Source organism: Erigeron canadensis, chromosome 3, assembly GCF_010389155.1.
Source record: "Erigeron canadensis isolate Cc75 chromosome 3, C_canadensis_v1, whole genome shotgun sequence".
NCBI classification, from domain to species: domain Eukaryota; kingdom Viridiplantae; phylum Streptophyta; class Magnoliopsida; order Asterales; family Asteraceae; genus Erigeron; species Erigeron canadensis.
In genome coordinates, this window is record NC_057763.1 from 15,708,322 (window position 1) to 15,732,517 (window position 24,196).

At 38.0% G+C, this 24,196-nt stretch overlaps 2 protein-coding genes across 2 annotated transcripts; one reads left to right on the forward strand and one right to left on the reverse strand.

Annotated features, from left to right (window-relative positions):
• Positions 1 to 18,049: 18,049 nt before the first annotated feature.
• LOC122590655 lies at positions 18,050 to 18,658 on the reverse strand. Its single transcript, XM_043762833.1, has 2 exons — positions 18,571 to 18,658; positions 18,050 to 18,485 (listed from the first exon to the last, which is right to left on the reverse strand). Exons 1-2 carry the CDS (start codon positions 18,586 to 18,588, stop codon positions 18,099 to 18,101), a joined length of 405 nt encoding a protein of 134 aa, XP_043618768.1. The 5' UTR covers positions 18,589 to 18,658; the 3' UTR covers positions 18,050 to 18,098.
• Positions 18,659 to 21,210: 2,552 nt separating this feature from the next.
• On the forward strand, positions 21,211 to 23,714 carry LOC122593096 (heptahelical transmembrane protein 1-like). The gene is made up of 3 exons (XM_043765448.1): positions 21,211 to 21,534; positions 22,712 to 22,804; positions 22,949 to 23,714. The coding sequence occupies exons 1-3, from the start codon at positions 21,314 to 21,316 to the stop codon at positions 23,631 to 23,633; spliced, it is 999 nt and encodes a 332-aa protein (XP_043621383.1). The 5' UTR covers positions 21,211 to 21,313; the 3' UTR covers positions 23,634 to 23,714.
• Positions 23,715 to 24,196: the final 482 nt, after the last annotated feature.

Sequence of the window (24,196 nt, forward strand, 5' to 3'; positions counted from 1 at the left end):
GAGACTTGTTTTTGAAGGGCTTCCAACTTCTTTCCATCTGCAGTTAAGTCTGGCAATGGATACCAAACCAGAATCCTTGGCACCTTTCTTTGGTTCCTCAACCATGTGAGCTTTACCTTTATCTTTCTTTGCTTGCTCAGATGGTTGGGGTTCAGATTGTTTCTTCTGTTGTTCCCCCTCAGATTGCTTCTTGGTTGCTTCCTTCAGTTCTTGAGTACTAGACAGCAAACCAATAGGCATTTCACTTCCCCCTTTGGGGACCTTGACAGGCAGCTGAGCAAATAAATCGATGGACTTCTGCATGCCTCTGAGAGGTTCCCAACTTTGTTCAAGAACAATATCTGAGAATCCCTTTCCCATAGCTGCAAACTGGGATCCCAATCTGAAAGAGGAGTTCAGATTCAGCTTTTCATGCTCAAGTACTCCCTTCAGTAACTCCCTTTCTTCTTCAAATAATGTACCAGAAGGGGGAAGAGTAACAACTTTAGGCTCTTTCTTGAGCAAGGCCAGGATTTCATCCAGTTGCTTTGACTGGTTCTGAACAGATTGATCAAGAGTTGACACTGAAGTCTTCTTTTGAGAGCTCAGAAACCAGCAACCTGACCTTCTCTTCAACCTTCTCAAAAACCAACACTGAAATCTTAGAGATGAGATCCTGAGTGATTACAGATTTCAGTGTCTCAGACACCTTTTCACTAATATTTTCACCAAGTACTTTCTCATCCACACTTGGCTTTTTTACCAACTCACCCACTTCTTTTTCAACAGACAAGAATGATCTTTGAATCATTTGAATCCAGGATGGCAGCTTCGCAACAACTGAAATCTGCACATCCCTCTTGTTCAACTTGAAAACTTCACCAATAGCCCTACTCAAACCATTACATGCCGATACCAATTCATGTAACTTCCCAACCACCAAGCTCTCATTAACTGCAACTTTGGTAAATTCAGTACCCATAGCAACCTGGGCACCTTTCAGATCGGCCAGAGACTTGGTGTTGGCAGCCAGAGATTTAGATAAGCCCTCAACCTTAATAAGTAGGTTTTGGACTTCGGTTTGTGATTTCTCTAGCTGAGCTTCCATGCTCAGAGGTGCAGCAGATGAAGTGGAAGCTGAAGCAACAAAGGGAGCTGTCTTGATGCCTGCCAGAGTTTTCTCCAATATCCTTTCTGAGGGACCATCAGACTCGGTCTCAGAATCCAATTCCTTTTCTTGATCTTCTGGCAGATCATAAGTCCTCCTTGGTGGAACATCATGAATTTGAGGGTGAAGAAACTGAAGTGGTGGTCGAAAAACGGCAGAGGTGACATATGCTGGTATTGTGCCTTGGGGAAACAAGGGATGTTGATGTGAAATTGGTGGTGGTTGATAAGGTGGATCAAGATTGATAACATTTTGAGGAATGAGTGGGATGTTTTGTTGTTGTTGTTGTTGTTGTTGTTGTTGTTCAGAAAGAGGTTCATCAATGAGGTTGAGGGTTGGCTCAGAATCCGAATGATTCTCCCCCAATAGATCCTCATCAAATTCAAAGTCCTCGAGGTTTCCCTCAGGAAGCTCATTGTCATCCCAGATATTAACTATTTGGTCAGATATGCTCTGGTCTTGATTCCCAGAAACCAAGCCAGCACCCAGTTCAGCAGCTGCTTCAGCAAATGCATCGTCATTGGTCGGAAGTAGAACTGCTGCAGTCGATACCGGGGTTGCCTCAGTAACTCCTGTGTTGGTTCCAAGAGTCCCTTCATCGGCCGCAGAAGTTGAAACCTTCATCTCTCTGGGTATCACCTGAGAAACATCAAAAGTTTGTGCATTTGCAGAGTGTAAGATTTGTGAAGTTACAGGGGGTGCACGTGCAGACTCAACTTCTAATGTGTGTTGGGCTGGCACACTTATATCTTCACCATCTCCTCCTAAAGAAATTTCGAAGATGGTTGCTTGCAAGTTTCCATTTGACCTTCTTCTGAGACCTGTTTTGAGATCTCAGAAGGCTGAGCTTGGGTACTAATATCCCCGGGTTATAAGGATGGCCTATAAGGACGCAGTTTAAGTAACCCTTTTGGAGATCCTCAGGTTGGTCGGTGGAAGATGAAGGTGGCTGGGAAGAACTTGTTTTGGGTTCAAACAAGTGTAACATTTTGCCACCAGATCGACTGATGGGTCTCACATTCTTTTGTGACCCGCTCAGTGATCTTTTTGAGCCAGTTGGTCGTGCTGCGTCAGTTTTATCAATATTACCAATTACCTGAAGCATAGCAGGGGAAAGCTCAGGTTCATCCTCAGACTCAGAGAGTTTGGAGAGATCCTTGCAGAATTCAGTCTGAGAGCTCTCCTGAAGGATGTCAGAATATCCTTCTCCCAGAATTGCTAGAAAGCACAAGCTCAGAAATCTTCGGAAGGCAATGTGAATGCTCCTCTCCCCCTTCAACTTTGTCAATAACTGAGCGAAGAACATCTCAGCAAAATCTACCTTCATCCCATGCCACAAATAGTAACCCATCTCAACTTGGATCAAGGAAATCTGATATAATCCGCAACTATTTCCTCCAAGACACTCCATAATCTGTGTCCAGAAATATCTCCAACAATTCTTGAAGCCCGCAATGAAGATGTGGCCGATGTCTTCAAGTTGCCATCATCATCAAGAATTTGGTTGTGGCCGGTGACAAGCAAAACCTCTCTAAAATTAACCCCTTTTCGTCTTTTTGTATATGGGGTGTTGGGAGGCAAATAATTTAACCGGAGTGCCTCCCGGAAACCATCAAGTGTCAATACGCACTTCACCGTACCCTCTTTCAACGTGAATGCTATCGACTTATCATCCTTGGCAACTTCTGCCATATACCAAAATTCCAACAAATATCGATGATATAACTGCTCTGGATCGGCGGTAAGAGCATATGAAATTGAGCATCTTTGGAGAAAAGTGTTTAGCCTGCCCATCAAACCATCAGATTTAACATTTAATGCGGCCTTATAGTTGTTCATATTGAATCGGATAGTTTTGGACTCAAAGTCCTTTGCCCATTGAGAACTGGGTTTTACCGCCGATTTGGGTGGTGAATATTCAAAAGCAATAAGGGTTTTGGGTTCTTTTACAGTGGATGATGTAGCCATTGAAATATAAGATAGAATGAAAGTGTTTGAAGGAATTTAGGGTTTGGAAAATTATGAAGGAAAGTGATTGAGTGTTGAGAGAATGAGAGAGAAATATGATTAGGAGTAAATGAAAAATGAAATAAATGATGGAATGTTTTTGGAAAAAGGTTTATATTTTCAAAGGAATACGAAAGGATTTTCCAAAGAAAATAAATAAAATGATTTTGAAATTCACACCCAATAAAATATAATGATATTTTATTGAAAGTAATTTTGATCGGGTTTGAAATCCGAAATAATTTTTGGTGACATGTCCGCATTTAATGCAACAACGGCCATGACCCCACTTTTTCAAAAAATATTCAACAGTTTTTAATGCAAAAGCAATGATCATTTTTCTTTACGGCGCAAGTGGTATGACACGTCAGCAAAAAGGTATCCTGGAACAGTAAAAATCACGTGTCCACTTGCCAGCTAGGTATCCATTGTGTAATAAAAGGTTTTGATGAACTTCAGATTAAATAATTTAAAGTTCTGAGAAAGGTTAAGGAAGTGCAATTTGAACCTTCTCATTTTCTGAAACTCTGAAGTCTTTCAGTTTCTGAATCATTTCAGACAAAATATTTTCTGAGGCAAAAATTCCCCCTCAAAAAAAAAAAATAAAATAAAATTCTTTGAACAATCAAGTAAAACAACTCTTCCCACATTAACTCTTCCCACATTAACTTAGAACTATCAAGTAAAACAAGAGTGGGTTTTAAACTTTCAAGGACAACAAAAAGTATTATGTTTTGCAATTTTAAATCTAGGTCAGCCAGTCTATGGTCTTCTTCTGACCAATGATCTTTTTCCTTTGGTGTTAACCTAGGGGTCCCATCTTGGTTTAAGACAACGGTTGAAACATTTATAGGAACATAAGGACCTTCTAAGAGAATTGAAGTCAAGTGCTTTTGTTTTCATCTCTTGGCAAGGCTTTTTGTTTTCTTCCTTTGGACTTGGGTGGATTCAACACTTTGGTGACTGCCTTCTTTACTTGTTTAGTCCTCTTGAGAATCCCTTCAGACCTAATCTCTCTGGCCTTCTCCACCGACACATTCAAACACTTTGCATCCAGTTCAGCCTCATCATCCTAGTAGTGTTTGTCCAGTTCCACTTCAAGCATCTCCTTCAGTGCATTGACTATTCTTGGATCTTCTTTGATCTTTTTGTATTCAACAAGTGTCAATCCAAGGAGTTGAGCATCAGTGATATCAACAAGAGGGGTTGGAAGATTTCTCCTAGATTCAAATTGGTTCACCTTCATTTGTTTCTTCCTTTCTTTGACCAGGGGTTGGAAGATTTCTTAGTGATCTCAGACATCACCTTTTCAATCAAATTGTTCTCACTGGCAGCCAAAGTTTCTTCGATCTTGAGACCAACTGAAGAGGCCAACTGATTTCCAAGCTCTGTCACATCTAGGCCAGGTTTGTTACACAAATCTTGCACCTGCCTTTACAGATTCTTAATATCAACCTCTGAAGATCTGACAATACTGTTCAACAGGTTGGATATTGAAGATGTGACTCCAGATTGAGTCAGTGCGAATGCCTCCCTTAAAGATGTTGCCAGTTGATTGGAGGATTCCACTAACTCGTTCAGCATGCCAAACACCAAGTCCTCATTGGCAGAGAACTTGTTGATCCCCAGGTCAACCACTTTAATGTTTTGCAAGTGATCCTTGTGGTACCTGGAGAGGGACTTGGTGTTCCGATCGAGTGTCTTTTGAATCTCTTCCACCCTCGCGAGAAGGTTCGAGAGATCGGCTTGAAAAGACACGAATTGGCTGTCCAATGATGGAGGAGAAGGTGTCACTGGACCAGCCGAAAAAGCTACAGGTGCAACTGGACGAGGTATGACAATATTTGGTTCACCAGTTGCGGTAGCATCAGTTGATAGAAGATGAGGGGTTGTAGAAATGAAGGGAAGAGATTCAATGTGTCATTCATGCTGAGAATGCTCAGGTGTGAACGACGGCGACGGTGGGGTTAGGATGTGTCTATTTCTAGGCACACCCATAGAAGAGAGTAGTTGGCGAGAGGCGAATGTTGGAGGTATATCTAAGCTTTGTACATTAGTTGGGAAAACTGAAACATGTGGTTCTTGGAGGTATATCTAAGCTGATCAAGTACAATTGCATCAGCCATCTCCTGGTCAGATTCCGTCTCAGATGAGTCCGAAGACTCAAGCTGAAACACACCCTCATTTATGCCAAGATCTATAAATGTTGGGGGTGGCTAAACAAGTTGTTCAGACTCCTGATGACCAGTTTGAGTTGCCTCAATAGTATCATCAGTTCTAGGATCCGTTGCCGAAGCATCTTCTCCCTGGACAGAGGTGACTGGTGCCTCAACTACAACTGCTCTATCCTCAGTTGCAATATCACAGGCATGGGCTTCAGAGACCACTATCACAGATTGTGACTGGTCAGGTGCAGCAAGTCCAGATCTTCATCTCCTGCTTTTAGAAGATCTTCTTGCTTTAGGAATCGCCTGGACTCCTGCTTCAGCCACAGTTACCGCTCCAGTAGACGAACCGGTGGGTCCCTCATTATTTTGAGGCCCGCCCAGTTGCCTTTCTGACTCACCAGATTGTGGTGCATCAGTTTTAGAGAATGCAAAGATCATTCTCGGGGACATCTGGACTTCATCAGAAGTGGACACCAGGTTGTCTAGATTCCTCAATAGTTCTGGCACAGAGAACAAGGATTGAGTGTTGTTGTTTGCGTCTCTGCCCAGAATCTGAATGAAACAAAGGGACAGGAATCTTGAAAAGGGGACACAAGGACCCCTGTTGCCCTTCAGTTTAAACACCAGGCTTCTGAACAGAATACCTGCAAAGTCCACCCTCAGTCCATTCCAGAGGCAGTAAGCCATCTCTGCCTGAAAGGAGTTTATCTGGTCCAATCCAGCAGAACTCCCTCCCAAACTCTCCACCAAGTGAACCATAAAGAACTTCCAGGATGGTGAAAGCCCTTTCATTGTAATAGACCCCTTGGTCTTCAACACATCCCGCTCCACCATCTCCTTATTTCCCATGTCAAGGAAGACCTGGCGGAAATTAATGTTGGAGGAAATCACCACTGGATTTTCATTTTGTCTCCAGTAATTGAGGTTAAGGGCTTCCCTCAATGTTTCAGTGGTGATGGTACACGGGATTGACCCATCCTTTAGAGAAAAGGAGATGGATGAGCAGTCCTCAGAAAGAGAGGCAGTGTACCAGAATTCACACAAGTAGTCATGAAATAGCTTGTGTGGATTCAAAGAGAAGGCATCACTGAGGGGAGAAATCCGAAGAAAGGATTGAATTCTCCCTATAAGAGAGTCAGCGGCCTGGAGCCTTTGGAGAGATGCCATAGGATTATTTGGATTTAATTTAATAAGTTTAGAACTTATGGGAGAACCAGTGGCACGAATAACATTTTGTGATGGAATGTACTCAGCAGTGAGTAGATTCACATCACGAGAACGAGATGAAGAAGAAGAAGATTTAGGAGCCATTTGTGAAACTTGATTTAGGGTTTTAGACTTAAAGAAGAAAGAGAGAAAGGGATCTCGAATTGTGAATGATTGAAAGAGTAAATGAAGGAATTTTGAGAGAAGTAAATGAGACGGATATTTTGGTGGGGGTATATATAGGCAGTAAAATATTGCCAAGATATATACGAAAAGATATTTTTAGTCTCCAAAAATTTGAAATAATTTGTAAAAAGTTATTTTCCAAAATTTTGAGAATTCAAAAATATTTAATACTTCCCATCAAGCATTTAATGCTACGACGGCTGGTATTCCCACTCACCCACTAACTTCACCAATACCCATAAAAAGTGCAGTACATTTCAGCAAAAGTCTTGACACGTAAGACATGTCAGGTGACGTTCGTGAGTGCGAGGTTAGCACTCGAGTAACATCACGTGTCACATGTATCCACCAAGTAAAACATAACGTTATGAAATCTGGCAGACCACCATTTAGAGACAAGACCAAACTAGCAAACTGGAAAATGTAGATGCCAGTTTCAACTGATGACTTTCAGTTGCATTTTTCAATAAAAGAATTTTTCTTTTGAAAAATATTTTGAGTCTTTTTCCCCCTAAAAATGTGATCCATTTGATCATTGACTAGTCTTCGAGTACATCAAGGCGTTCAATCTCCAACCAATCAAGGATCACCTGGACCATCCTCAACTGAAGGACCTCTCCAGTTTAATAAGGATTTAACATACCCAGTTCACTGATGAGATGTTTAAAAGTTTTCTCATCAAGAGGTTTTGTAAAAACATCAGCTAACTGTTTATCAGTGGGGATGAAATGTATTTCAATATCTCCTTTCATAACATGATCACGAATGAAGTGATACCTGATATCAATATGCTTTGTCTTTCAGTGCATCACTGGGTTGTGAGATATGGCAATTGCACTGGTGTTGTCACAAAAGATTGGGGTTCTTGTGAATTTCATACCATAATCAAGTAACTGGTTTTTGATCCAGAGAATCTGGGCACAGCAACTGGCCGCAAAAATGTATTCTGCCTCAGCAGTAGACATTGAGACTGAAGTCTGCTTCTTACTGGTCCAACTCACCAGTTTTCCCCCTAGAAAGTGACATCCACCAGTTGTGGATTTTCTATCAATCTTACAACCTGCATGATCTGAATCTGAATAACCCATTAGATCTAACCCTGAGCCTTTGGGATACCAAAGACCAAGGCTAGGGCACCCTTTCAGGTACCTGAAAATGCGTTTAACAACATGCAAGTGTGATTCTTTTGGATTTGCTTGAAATCTGGCACATAGACATGTTGCAAACATTATATCTGGTCGACTGGCAGTTAAATACATTAGTGAACCAACCATTCCACGATATTCTTTTTGGTCCACTGGTTTGCCATTTGGGTCAGAGTCCAAATTTAATGGAGCAGAAATAGGTGTGGTTTTTGATGGGATTGAATCAAATTTGTATTTTCTCAACAAATTTCTGACATATTTTTCTTGGTTAATAAAAATACCATCCATGGTTTGCTTGATTCGTAAACCTAAGAAAAATGTTAATTCACCCATTAAACTCATCTCATATTCTTGAGACATAATTTTCGAAAACCTTTTACACATTCCATCATCAGTTGACCCAAATATAATATCATTAACATAAATTTGTACCAACAAGATATTACCTTTTTCTTTCAAAATGAACAAGGTATTATCTATTGCACCTCTTTGAAAACCATTTTTGAGAAGATGTTTAGTTAGAGTATCATACCAGGCTCTTGGGGCTTGTCGAAGACCATATAAAGCTTTGTTCAGTCTATATACCCAATGTGGATGCTTTTCATTTATGAAGCCTGGAGTCTGCGTAACATACACTTCTTCTTCCAATGTGCCATTCAGAAACGCACTTTTTACATCCATCTGGAAGACCTTGAATTGCAAGTGAGCAGCATAAGCCAAGAAAATTCTGATGGCTTCAAGTCTTGCAACTGGAGCAAAAGTTTCATCGAAACCAACACCTTCTGCTTGACAATAACCCTTGGCAACTAATCTAGCTTTGTTCCTGATAACGTTGCCATCTTCATCCATCTTGTTCCGGTAGACCCACCTCGTTCCAATGGGTTCCCTCTTTAACCCTAGAGGACAAGGAACAAGCTCCCAAACGTTGTTCCTTTCGAACTGGTTGAGTTCTTCTTGCATAGCTTCAACCCAGCTTGGATCTACCATAGCCTCGTCAATCTTCTTCGGTTCAATCAGTGATAAGAAGGTGACGTTCAAGCATTGATCACTTGTGGCTCTTCTAGTCTGAACCCCACTATCTGGATTGCCAATAATCTGCTCAATGGGATGAGCAGCAGTCCATTTAGTGTATTGACTAGGTTGGTATAATACAACATCAGTGCAAGACACTTGACGATCTCCAACAGATGCAGCAACTGGAGGAGGATCAGTCCAAACTACTTCAACTTCATCATCAGTGTCAACTAAAGAGTTAACATGATTATCTTCAAACAAAGGTATATCTTGAAGAACTGGAGAAGCATGAACTGGTTCTGATGTTGTTGTGGCACGCACATCAGATCCAATTACCAGTTTTTCAGGTAGGTTAAAACTGATAGAAGGATAAAATGAGGTGTCACTGAAGTTCTTCTTTTCCTTAACTGGTTCCAAGACTTGATGTCTGGAAACATTTTCTGGTGTACTAACTGATTGATGAACCTGATCAGCTACACCAAAATCAACTGGGACAACTGAAGATAAATCAAGGGTTGGTCTTTTGTTAATTGCTTCATTTGATTCATCGAATGTGACATGAATTGTCTCATGTACCTTTTGGAGTCTATAATTGTAAACTCTATAGGCTTTTCTAATATCTGAATACCCTACAAAGACGCCTTCATCAGCTTTTGCATCAAATTTTCCCAACTGACTGGAATCGTTTAAAATGTAAACTGGACAACCAAATACATGGAAGTATCCAATATTTGGCTTACGATTCCTTAGAACTTCATAGGCAGTCTTCCTGTGTCTCTTGACATAAACTGACCGGTTTTGGGTGTGACATGAAGTTGCCACGGCTTTAGCCCAAAAACAGGTGGGAAGACCAGATTCAGATAACATACTTCTGGCAGCTTCAATCAATGTGCGATTCTTCCTTTCAACCACACCATTTTGTTCTGGAGAACGAGCTGACAAAAAGTTTTGAGAAATGCCAGTGTCAGTGCAAAATGTCTCCAATTCTTTATTCATGAATTCTGTACCGCTATCACTTCGCAACTGACACACTTTCTTGGTAAACTTGAGCTCAATTCGCTTGATGAGAGAGATAATTTCACCAGATGCATCACTCTTTGATCTGATAAATATCACCCAACAAAATCTGGTGTATTCATCAACCACAACTAAAGTGTACTCTTACCAGCTTTAGTTTGAACATTCACTGGACCAAAAAGATCCATATGAAGCATGTGAAGAGGTTCAGTGATGCTGAAATTCTGCCTGGTCTTAAAACTGGCTCTTTTCTTTTTTGCCCATTTCACACCCTGGACATGGCTTCTCCTTTTTAAATGACAACAAAGGTATCCCATCAACCAGTTGCTTCCTTGACAACTTGTTAATATTTTTGAAGTTAAGATGGGATAACCGTTTATGCCACAGCCAGTTGGTGTCCTCATCGGCCTTGACATAGAAACAATGCTCTTTTGGAGCAGGTTCCATGTCCATGATGTACACATTTCCTTTTCTTGGTGCAATCATGACAACCTTCCAATCCTTGTTGAAAACAGTGCCTTGAGCAATGTCGAACAATACCCTATATCCATCATCACAAAGTTGACTGACACTTATCAGGTTATATTTCAAACCATTGACAAATGCAACTTTAGTGAACTGGATCTGCCCATTGTCAACAACACCATATCCTTCAGTTTTTCCACTTCCATCATTACCAAATGTCACTGCAGGTCCATCACAAACAGTGAACTCTTCCAGCAGGGGCTTACATCCGGTCATAGTCCGGCCAGCTGCGCTGTCCAGATACCAAATATTTTTCTTTCGATCGCCCTGCACACCCAAGTAATTGATTATTTATTTTTGTGAACCCATCTTTTCTTGATGGGTCCACTGGACTTCTTCTGAGAAGTCCCAGGTGCTTGACTGGGTGTTGAACTGGATGAAGAAACTGGAGGGTTCTCTCTAGTTTCTGGAGTAAAAACAATTGGTTTTAGTGGAACATTGACCTCCTTTTTCTTTTCCATGTTTGCTCCTTTCTGAGCAGATTGTTTCATCTTTTGTTTTTGAGAAGGAGTTTTGACATTTTGTTTTTCAACAGAGGAGAATGCACCTCCTTCCAAATTTTTAATTCTGGCAGTACAACTTTGTACCTGCCTTGACAAATTTTGGAGTTGATTCTCCATTTTTAACAAAATGTTCTTTTCCTCAGGCTGCTGGCCCATGGATTTGGGCTCAGCGGGGGTTTTAGTCTTTAGAGTTGAGGACTCATTTGACTTATGAGGTAAAGGGTTGTCACCAGATTCCTTTTTAACTGAAGCTTTAGCCTTCTTAGCTCCAATTTTAACCTCAACAAGGTTGGTCTTAGTGGATTCAGATTTGACAGTGCCAGAGGAATCATAAGGTGTTTCAACTTTAACAGATTCTGGCAATTGGTGAATTGTGGGTAAAACAGCTGCCATCTGAAGATCACCAGATTTCCAGGCAGTTTTTTGAGCATCAATGGTTTTAGAAAAAGCGTCATAATTTTTACCAGATGCTTGAACCCAAGAATTAATAACCATATGTTCTTTTTCAAGATCAAATTTCAGTTTTTGGTTATCTCTTTCCAATGCCTCGTTTTTCAAATCTGACTCTTTAAGAGCCAACTGGACACTTTGTAAATCATTTATTTGACTTTTCATGTTGTTACATTCAACCAATAAGTATCTTTCACAGTTAGTTCTTATGGTTTCAACAAATAATAAGTCATAATTTAATGATTCAGCAATATCCAGTTTCAATTCTGAATCAATTTCGACATTATAGTCCCTTACCTTCTTTAAAATGATGTCAACCCATCTTCCTGACACAACATCATCTTTCACCACAGGTTGTTGACTCTCTAATGCCATGAAACACATATCTCTAATCTCTTCTTCATCTGCAGATGAATCATCAGAGAGTTCCCATTTCCCTTCAGTTTGAGCCATCATGCACTTGTTCTTTTCTTTCTCATTATTTTGTTCAAGAGACATGAGAGCAATCTGGGCCTTAAGTTTCTTGTATTTGGCCTTATAATCATCAGTTTTAACAAAGTTTGGGACAATAGGACCAGTTTGGTTGTTCATCTGACTAGATCTGCATTCCTTCATGAAATGGCCTTTCTTACCACATTTATAGCAGGTAAGATTAGCCTTATCTATTGAGATTGAATTGGAAGCATTATTGGACCCATTAAATCGATTAGATTTATGCTTAAACCTATTAAAGGTTTTAGCAATCATGGCTACCAGATCATCATCGTCAGTTTCCTCACAACCATCACTGAGATTAGTGGTTAGGCCAGAGTTCAAAACGTTGTTTAACATTTCCTTCATAGAATGTGACTGGACATTCTCAGTAGACATTAAAGCAGCACAAGGTTGCCCAGAAAAGTTGGCAGCCTTGGAACTCTGAGCATGGTTTAAAGCATCTTGCTTAGCCAGTAATCTTGCAGCATCATTATCTTCAGTGAATCTGAAGGCTCCATAAAGGGAGGCAAGAGTATGGCTATGCAAGGTCTTTCCTTGTCTTAAGACAAGAACCATGTGTGCCCATTTGGATGGCAAAACATCACAGAATTTTTCAAGAAGAATATCCTTATCCTTCTCCACTCCGAAGCCTCTAAGTTGATTAATTAGGCCAGTAAATCTGGTATAAGTACCTTTCTAGTGACAATGGTGTCATTTCCTCCTTCAAACTGGAGAACTAATTCATCCCACATAGATTTTGCACTAGGAAATAGCACAAGGGTAGGAATTAGTTCCTCAGGTATAGCAGAAAGAATCATGTTTTTCAATTTGGTATCAAGATCAACTAATCTGCGATCCTCATCTGACCAATGTTCTTCAGATTTCTCCCTGGTGCCTCTTCTCCCAGTGGGGTCGAGAAGAGGGCTAACACCACTGGACATGGGTATATATGGTCCATCCTTAAGGATTTTCAACATATACCTCTCTATCCCACCAAAATGCAAGAGCATTCTAGCCTTTCATGTACCAAATGCCTCACCATTCCCATCGAATTTGGGAATAGGAGAGTTGGAGTAATGTACATGAACGTGGTTTGCTCCAGGAGTTGGAGAAGTAGGAGGAGGGCTAGTATTTAAAGGAGTAGCAATATTAGGATTAGATTCATTTGGACCAGAACCATTCTCACCTTCAGCAGCCATCGAAGCAGACCTAGGTTATAGAATTGAAACAATTCAACCTGCCTGCTCTGATACCACTTGTAAGTCCCAACTATTACTAGATGGGTGCTGAAGACACCTCTATGTCGATGGTGAGTGAACTTTGCAACACGATCAATTAATCTGGATGTGACCAGTTTAGATTGATTGTGTACTAGGTTAACTGGAATTAAGTATTAAGGTGACAGAATATTAATACACTGCAATAATATAAATGATGAGTATATAAACTGGTGAGACAATATGTAATTTTCAAGTGTATTTTATTTATTACTTGTTTAAATAAAATACAAGGTTGTTGCGGAACCAAGATAATACAAGAATGTAAATATCCTAACAACCCATGAATTACAATTGATCTAAACTTGGAAATTCTCCTAAACAATCGAAACACTTAGAGTTGTGTAATGTTCCTTTTTTGCGATTGAGAGAATATTGCACAAGTTCACCAATATTGCAGAATATATGTATTTGCAAAGTTATTGAAAATGCTTGTGCAAGGACCTTTATTTATAGTCGAAGATTGAGCATGGGGATCTCAACTTCGACGTACAGATATGGTTGACAGCACACAAAAGTATTGTTAAAATAAACCTTTGTGTGTGTTAAATAAAGTAAGACAAAAGGTTACTTTATTCAACCACTCTACATCTTTGTATCTTTATCCAAAGACAATATCATTGTCCGGTTAAAAGGATGTAGAGTAAAAAGGTCCTCCTCGTAATCAGTGTAAAGCTGTGTAAGAGCATTTACACTGGAGGATTCTCCAGTTGATTAATCTGGTAGATTGTCAACTGGGCTTCGCTGCCATTGCCAATCTCTATCTTCCATTTGTTGTCCTTGACTTCAACTGGAAGATCTTCAGATTCTAGTCTTCTGATCTCAACTGGAGGAAGTCATCAGTTGCTAAACCTGTACAATGCAACTGGACTTCTAATATTTCGGACAATTTCTCATGCTCTCCAGATGTCACTGGAGAGCTCCAGTTTGGTTAAAACTGGACCTAACAGTATATACAAAAACAAGATAGATTAAACTAAGAGATGAAGATTTATACCCTTGATGAACTCGAAATGGGGGCTGTTTTGGGCAGAAAATTTCGTGGCTTTTATGCTCCATATAAACCTTATTTCCAAGCTTGAAATAACCCTTAAAAGTATCTTGAATCAACCCTTGTTTAATCCTTTAAAAACCCTTATTATTACTATAACTTTAGATTGATTTTTCTTGCCTTTTTCTTGCTTTCTTTGAACCGAAAATGATGAAGAGAGGAAGATGTTAATGTGCAGATTTTTGAGAGAAAAATGAGAGAGAAATAAGAGATTAAGTGTATTGGAAAGTGTTGAAGTGTTTAGGGAGTGTATAGTGTGAGTTGGAGTGTAAGTATAGGTATAATGTACCTTGGAAGTGTAAGAAACAAAGCATCTAACTATTTTTTTGGTTGGAGGGAGGGTCTTGGGGCATAAAAAATGTGGCTTATGCAGAAAATTAAGGGTATGGAGTGAGTTTATTGGTTAAGAGGTGTGGTGGGAAGACATGGGTTGGTTAACTCATGGGGTGAGGTGTTGGGTTAGTTCCCAACTAGTGTTAAGACATGCAAATAAGTATATGTATGTATTATGGGTGTGTGAGTGTAAGAATAAGTGGGTTAGTTGTATGTTGATTGGTGGATTTTATAAGAGTTTATATTTATAATTAGTTTAAGTTGTATGCATTTTTTTTAATTGGAAGACTTATTCAAATGTTGCAATATATTTATGTACTTATTATTATTCAAGCTTACTATTATGTACATAATAGTTTATAAATTTATTTTCAAGATGGTCATTATATCTTTGTGTTCAAATGTACGTCAATTAGTTTGGCGTTTGAATTGTTGGTCCTTTGTGAAGATTTATGATTGTTATCACAACTTGTGAGTCTTACCTTATTATTTATATAACTTAACTTCTCGAGATTCAATTTTTAGTTCATTGGCATTTTGTCAAGTTCAATTAGAACTAATATCTGTAGCTTGAGATCGTATTGAATAATTATAGTTATTGTTTATGGCATTTCACTGTACTAGGGGGCAATTATCGCTATGCTTTGATTGTCTAGAAGGTCGATTCTCTTAATAAACCTCTAGGGATAAGGACCTAGATAAGTCCAAGTAATTATCCTAATTGGAAATTGAGGGTTGTTACACCATTAACACTTTTTACGATTTCATGACCATTTATAACATGAACAAGGTGTGGCACATCAAGAACAAGTTTTCCCTTATTTTCAAAAATGGGTTTTGTAGATTAAAGCACGTTGTGACCCAAATTTGTTCACAAAAATGATGTTAAACACATTTAGACACAAACCCATTAACTATTAACACGTTTTTCATATCAAAATTGGACCAAATCATCAAGAACATAAACTTGAAAAAGTACACTTTTAATTTGATCAAAAACTCAAAATTTGTTGTTGTTACCTGAAATTTGATGCTAGACATATGTTTTGATTATCATAAGGAAGCTAAGAGTACAAATAATTTTGGTTTAACAACCCAAAATCAAAAGATGAATTTTGTGTGTGTGAATGTGGCTGCAAGTGTGTGTTTTAGAGAGGGAGAGAGAGGTGAGATGAAGCAGATGAAGGAATGAGTATTTCTCACTAAGTTCTTCTATTTATAGTTTTCCAATAATAATGATCTTAATAAATGTAGGGACTATTCGTGAATATTTTAGGGCTAGAACTTTCATAACTACGATCGTTTACGACTCGAAATCTAGTATTTTATCATACTAAATTATGAACTCGTCTTATAATTCAAGGTTTAAGATTAAAATGGGCCGTCATGTAAACACATACTTGAGTCTAAAATATATCAAGGACTTCAGTTAAATTGAGCCGTCTAATCGTTCTAATGGCGACAGCACGATTCGAGGAATTTATTTAAACATTTCTATGACGGTTGTTACAATGACTTTTGGAGAAAGCTAGACCTGACACCGTCGACATGCCTACCGGACAACGATCATCGAAAAGACTCTAACGATGACGAAGCTATCGACAAATTAGTAGAGGATGTTAAAGTCCAGTTTAAGGAACAACCGAAGTAAAATCGCAAAAACTGGATTTCTAAATTAAAAGAAATCGTCTATCCGGGGAGAACGAAAATCAAGGACCCTTCTATTATTAAAAATAAACGTGGAAGACCAATCGGGTCAAAGAAAAATATACCTCAAGTATGTCGGATCATAATTCGAACTACAGTTAATTAATTGAATTTTATTTTTTTTTGTAATTGCCCCTATTTGTTAGTATACTTCTAAGTGTAATTAATTTTTTAATTTTTTTTATGCAGGCACCCGAACATAACAGACCAGCGACAAATACAACACCCTCCGGTCTTCAAAAATCCAAGTCGGTTCAATTTTCCCGACCAATTTTTCAGGATACCCAGTCCATGGGGGAGTTCTCCGATCATTTTTCGCAGCCGTCATGTGTACTTGGAGAAGGCCAGTATGCGAGACACAGTGAATACGTGAGCACACAATCACGCTTTTTCGAAGAAACGGAAAGTCAACCACAATCACCTCAAAGTGGGAGACAGAGTGATCATGTGGGCACCAGTTCTTTTTTCGCAGAAACACAATCACGTTTCTTCAATGAAAATGAAAGCCAACCACAATCACCTCAAAGTGGGAGGCACAATGATCATGTGGGAACTAGTTCAAATTGGGCTCAAAGCCAGCCCGAATGTGGTCAAATTGGGCCTAACAATGAATGTGCCAGACAATGTAGACGAACCATATAACAAAGTATTATGGGGTCAAAGTGGTAGGCAGAGTGGGTATATGGGTTACGATTTTAACATCCCGGGAAATACAGATTCCTTTGGCGAACCTTATAACAAACTATACTGGGGACAAAGTGGCAGACATAGTTCGTATTTTGGTAGAGATTCACGTTTCGCAGACACACAAAGTTATTTCGGAGACCAGAATAACCAAACGCAAGAAGAAACATATAGCTTTGTTGATCAATTATTCTCAACACCCATACACAGAATACACAAAATCCACAGAACAACCCTGAACCGTTTACACACAACTTTTTCCAGAGTGAGTCAACATCGTTTGACATGAATCATTACTAAGGGCAGCTCCCCAAGTTCTTTCAAAGATACGTTGCCAATATAAAAAATGTAAAGTCTGATGGTAACTATGGGTTTCGGGCACTGGCTGTTGCTTTGGGTGAAAATGAGCAAAAATTCGAGTGGATTCGCAAACTAATGCTAGAGGAGTATGAGTCCAGGCGCGGATACTATGAGGATGCATTCGCTGGTGACGCCAAACACATACACACTTTGCTATCAATGTCTTATCCAAATGGTCGCCCACAAGATTACTGGATGATGAATCCATATTGCGCTATGCTTCTGTCTAATGCTTTGGGTGTAATAATTATCTGTTTAAGTTTAGAGGAGAACATCACATGTTTTCCTTTTTGGAAGGGGCCAGGCGAGCTATACATAGACAACCCGATATGCATTTCCCTGGTATCGGGGTCGACACATTTTGTTACGGTTTTTTTAGATAAGGACTGCCCAATGCCTTACACCTCAGCTTGGGGACATGATAAACCTGTATCGCAGGACTGGGTAAGACATCCGAAGTACAGAGATCGTTTGGCTAAGTACCACAGACACATTCAAGCTAATAAGGCACCTACGGGATATGAGATCCTTGAATAGTTTACTTATATCGTATAATTATTTGTTTGTAATTCTTTAACGTATGTAATAATAGTTATTATAAGTACTAGATATAGTTGATGTATTTTTTTACTTATATTTGTTATCATGATTACTAATAATAGTTGACGTATTCTATAGCTATCTTTGATGTTTTTGTTATTATTTATTTATATAGATGAGGCATTTTTTTACGTTTTTTTGGTTATTATGAGCATCATCATCAACACATCCAAAAAGATAAACACATATACACCACAAACATAATTCATACGATATAAAATATATTGTTTATAACCATAAAATACTAATGATGAGCATCATCAATCTCATCATCATCATCATCCAAATTGACATGATACGATCCGGCTGAGAATTGAGGGGATGTGGGCAACTGCTGGGACGGCTGAGGAGGAAAAGGAGTCTGTGCATAACTAGCATAGTTAAATAATTCCTCAAATAAGGAGGAATTCTGGCTAGTCTGAGGTGGGTCATTGTTCAAGTTGAATTCTGCACGTGGTTGTCCCTCTATAAGATGCGTATAGTCATACGTCTGGGTACCCATCTGCCTGATGACCCGCCCTATGCCTCGACGATGCCCCGTCTGGGGTCCCCACACCTCCATGACAATGTCAGGATTTGGTGTTGGAACGGGGTCCTGTTCAGCCTCCTCCTTCTTCTTCTTGAGCTGAGACTATAAAAAAGGTTACAATATACATAAGGTTGATTAATTAACATTTAATACTAAAAAATATATTATCCTAAAGAGAGACACTTACATGTATTTCTTCAGCCATGAGGTGTTCCCACTTTTTATCCTTCTTCTTCTTGTGCTTAATCTCAAACAAATCCACCAAGTCCACGTCCTGGTTATTTTCAACCTGTAAACATATCAATTTATCATAAGAAATATACATTCTTTAACTTATACTTTTAAAGACAAGTATATATATTTAATACATATATATTTCATAACTAACCTTCTCCTGGTGGACGTACTGAGAGTAAGACTTACGACCATGGGTCCCCGCAAGAACTTGCTTGCCCTTGTTCGTGCTGTTTGTCTCCGACTTCTTGACCCGGTCCTCCCTCTGGTAATACCCCAACAAAGCTCTCCAGTCCTCCTGCGACATACCCTCTGGGGAACAGCTTGTTCCAACTGGGGAACTGCTTTCAGGTCCCCCTTTTTGGAAAAGTGGGCTCTCTTGAACTGGCTCTTTCGGAGCCCATACTGATCTGAGCAGTCCCTATCAACACACAACCTGAATCCCCGCCTGATAGGATCCTCGGGATTAGGAATCTGAATGAAATGGTCCAATTTGAACCGAGTCTGCAATTTATAAAAGTAATAGTTAGCGAAATTAAAAATTTATACAAACATCAAAGAAGAAGTTAAAAATTAATAATATTTTACGTTTAAAGTCGGGATGATAAACTCTTTTCTTTCAGCAGGCACATGGTCCCAAGAGTCGTAGGTCTGAGGGATGTGGCGGACCAGTGTGCCAATGAGGCTCTTGTACATGCTGTAGTTTGGGCCGATCGCCTGCCACGTTTTTAAATTGCTGGTGTCAAAGTCTATCGACAGACGACCTCTTTTGGCGAACTCGGCCTCGAGATTTAAGTTCTAAGGGGGCCCCCTCCCCTTTCACTTTCGTGGGGCTACCAAAAATTAAAAAGACAAATTAGTAAAAAAATATTAAATTAAAATATGAACTATAAAGAACCAATTTCCTTACCACCGCTGCCTTTGCAGCCCCATGTAATCTTCCACCATGTTCTACGCGGGTCTTCATTACCACCATCACCGCTATGGTAAGTAGCTATCTATACTGCAAAATACAAATCATATTATACGTTTTTTGCAAAATACAAATCATATAACAAAATTATCACAAATTTTATTACTTTTATATATATCTTTTTAACTTTATAATAATTTTTAGAACTCCGTTTATACAATATATATTTACTTTTATACTTTTTAATTTTATTCTTATTCTTTTTACTTATACATTTACTTTTGTTGTATACTAATATAGTTTACTTATATCTATGTCTTTATATTAACTTTTTAACTAAATTTTTTATACGTCATATTTTTTAACTTAATTTTTATAATTAGTTTTATCTATATTTTTGTTGAACTAATTTTTAATACGTCTTAAATAGTTTATTTAATCAATATTTTTACATAATCTTGGCAATTTAGTTCTATAATATGTTTTTAACTTTTTAACTAAATTTTGTATACGTCAAACTTTTTAACTTAATTTTTATATATAGTTTTATCTATATTTTTGTTAAACTAATTTTTTATAAGTTTTAAGTAGTTTTTTTTAATCACTTTTTTTACATAATCTTGGGTATTTAGTTCAATACACATATTTTTAACATAATCTTGGCTATTTATTTTAATCAATTTTTTAACAAATTTTAATCTACGTAATTTTGCATCTAACAGTATATTTTAACCAAACACTAAAACACCTAACACTAATGACTAAAATATTCTAACAAATCACTAACAAAACAAATTAGTGGCTCCTAACAAATCACTAAATTATCAACAAATCAAAACTAACTATACTAACAAACCTATTAAAATCCTATAAACACCTAATAATCCTAACAAAACTAACAAATTAACAAAACTAATATGTATACAAAAACTATACTAACATACAAATATAACCAATTAACTATCAAAAACACATATAATAAAAATCAAAAAGCATAAAATACATACCAGAATTTGAAATGGCCGAAAAATTTGGGGGAGGACGACGGGCCGGAATTTGGGGGAGGATAGCCGGAAAATCAAACGGCGGACGGGGAAATAGCGGGCTCTTAAAAGTCCAGATGTCACTGCTAATACTACTTTCCTGTAAGACAGACGGTCATGGCTGGCGGTGGCTGGCGGTGGCGGCTGGCGGTACTGGCCGGTGGTGGCTGGCGGGGGTGATGATCCCGAAACTTCGTGGTACCCGGATTGTTATAACAAGGGGACTGGATTGTTAAAATATGAGGTGTATTGGTGGTGTCGTCGTGGCCGGATTGTTAGTAGCCGGAGGTGTTTTTGGTGGATGGATTTGGTAGAAATTGTGAAAGAAAATCGGCTGAAAATGATGGAATGGATGGGTGGATCGGTTTTATTTCGAAATTGGGTCCGTCATACTTATTGCAGCGACCCTCGCTGCAATAAGTGGAATAAAGTCGGTCAAACATTTAAAGCGGTGTTAGTGGAAAGCTGACGTGGCAGGACTTTTTGCAGCGACTCTTGCTGCAATGAGTGGCTGGTCAAATTACAAAAAACCCTGGTCGTGATACGGGGCGCGTTAATAATTGGTTAGGTTTTTTTTTTTTAATATGACGTTGATGTTATAGTACTTAAACCGATGGGATCACTGTGAGTGGTTTAAAAGAGATGCAACAAGCGTTATAAAATAGTAGAGTATCTCTCCTATATATCTTTCTCTCTGTCTCTGTCCCTCCCTCATAACACATTCTACTAAAACAAGGTACATGAAGGTGGAAACTGAAAAAATGGATGAAACACAGTTTCTGAATTCAAATAACAACATCAACAACAAGAAGAAGAAGTTTGAATTGTTGAGATATGAAGAGCTGCCAGATTACATGAAAGACAATGAGTATATCTTAAATTACTACAGAGCTGATTGGTCTCTCAAACATGCTTTTTTCTCTTTGTTTCTCTGTCACAATGAAACTCTTAATGTTTGGACGTAAGTTCTTTCTTATCTATCTATCTATCTATCTATCTATCTATCTATCTTATCTATTCTTTACACTTAGGGTATGTTTTATACAAAAAGTTTGAGCTGGGGCTGTAGTTAAGGGCTTGGGGCTAGAGTTTGAGGTTGGGGCTAGGGGCTGGGGCTTTTTTTTCGACTCTCTTCTTACGAGCTTTTATTTTAAAGACCTTTTGGGGCTTTTAGGAGTTTTTCGGGGCTGAGGCTTTTGATTTCTTATGTATTACCAAACAGGGCTATAATTTTAAAAGAGCTTATTCTTAAAAGCTAAGGGCTTTTAAGCCCTTAAAAGCCCCTAAAATCCCTTTGCCAAACAAACCATTGAAAGAATTTACTGATTTTATTTCCCAGTTTTAGTATTGATGTATTGATTACATTGAAATTTTTTATTTTTTTATTTTTATTTTTATTTTTTTTTTTTTTATGGATGAAATGTGTGGATCATTCTTAGATTTATCTAGTTTGTGCATATAGAATCTTTCAGAAATTTTAGCAAAAACAAAAATGAAATATGGAGGGTTGAGGTGTTAAATATTTTGGATAAGAAACACAACATGATCATGTTAGATATTTTATATTATTATATGTATAGACGAAGAAGAAAGAAGAATAAAATAGAAAAGGAAAAACTTCATTAAAGAGTGGGGTACGTTTGGTTGCAACATCCAACTATATTCGACCTGTCTTTGTTCTGCTTTGCAAGTTTAGATATATTACTATTTTTTAATATTTAATTTAAGTTCTATACGATTATGATTTAGTTTTTTCTTTTTTTCCTTATTGATGTTACTTATTCAAGATTAACAGTAAATTTTTCTATATTCCAGGACGACGAGTTATTTTTTTTTTCTTCTTATATGTAACGGCTAACGGGTTAATTGTCCATGATAGTTCTAACCATTTCCAAGCTACTTCAAAGTCTATATCTTTTCTCTTATTTGCAATTTACCTTTTTATGTTTTGTTTTATTTGAACTTTAGTACTTTTAAACATGTCTCTATTCAATCATTGTACGTATACTCAAATCACAAGGTCATAATAAATGAACTATATATACCAAATGTGTTGTAATTGTAAGTTGTAAGACATAAGATATTTGGTTAAATTACTATCTAAATATAACCATATGCATTTTAATTTAATTGTGCAGTCACCTGATTGGATTTGTTGCATTTTTGGTGCTGACAATTGCAAACTTAACAGAATTTTACCAAGTAGCAGACTTCCTTCAAGTTTACAAATGGTATGTAACAAACAAATTGCAAAAGAGTGTTATCAAACATTCCTTTGATTAATTATGTATGTGAACTGAAGTATTATATCATCATTTCGTTAGTGCATATCTGTTCTAATTCTACAAAATTGTGTAAATCAAACACTTTCTCAGGCTTTTCCCACAGGATCATTCTGCACATATTTCTCATCAACAAATGTCATCATCCATGGACACGATACAGTTACCAATCGAAGTGACACGTTGGCCATTGTACGTGTATTTGGGTGGCGCAATGTTCTGTTTCGTGTCTAGTAGTCTATGCCATCTCTTCTCTTGTCACGCGCTTCACTTAAATTGTCTACTTAGTCAATTAGACTATACAGGCATCACAGTTATGATCATCACTTCATTCTTCCCTCCAATCTATTATCTCTTCCTATGCAATCCCATATGGCAATATGTCTATCTAGGAATAATTAGCGTTCTAGGTGCTTTTGCAATCGTGGTATTACTTTCTCCAACACGAGCAAGAGGTAAATATCGTTTCATGCGTACTTTGATTTTTGTGACAATGGGCCTTTTTGGGGTGATCCCTGCAATCCATGCCACTATCATGAATTGGAATGTGCCTCAAAGGAACACGGCTTTAGGGTTTGAATCCGCGATGGGGTTTTCTTACTTGGTTGGAGCTATGTTTTATGTTAGTCGAGTGCCTGAAAAGTTGAAGCCGGGTTGGTTTGATCTAGTCGGGCATAGCCACCAGATATTCCATATATTTGTCGTAATGGGTGCGTTAGCGCATTATGTCTCTGTACTTATACTCTATGAGTGTCGTCGTCGACTAAGTTGTGAGTGATTCAAGTGATTCTTAAACAGAATACACACCTTGTTTTAGTACTTATTAACACATTATATTGGAGATTGTTTAATACTTCTATAGATATACCATATATTACAATGCCAACAGATGTAATGTCCAATGATAATTGGGATAATGACCTGTTAGTGTAGCTAAGTAAACCAAAATGTATATGTAATGTAACGATTTTGAAAATTGTCTATCCAATGTAACTAAAAACTAATTTTGTCTATGTAATATACGTAACCGGATAAACTACCAGTAATATGTCACCACTTTAAAACTAGTCAATTGTGTCCCATGTGACACTTTGACTGCCTGGGATCTAACAAATGGCGATTTAGAGTTTCGATTCGTCTTTATCCATATAAAATCAACATAAAAGTAAGGGTTTTTTCATAATCAAAGGTATTTCTTCCATCATTTATTTCGTTAGATTCATAATTTATGATTTTAGGGTTTTTGTAATAAGTTTTTTAATTATGTACTACTTTTCACCTGAATAAGAAGATGAATGATAGTTTGATTCAGAATCTTGGTTGGAATATAAATGATAAAAT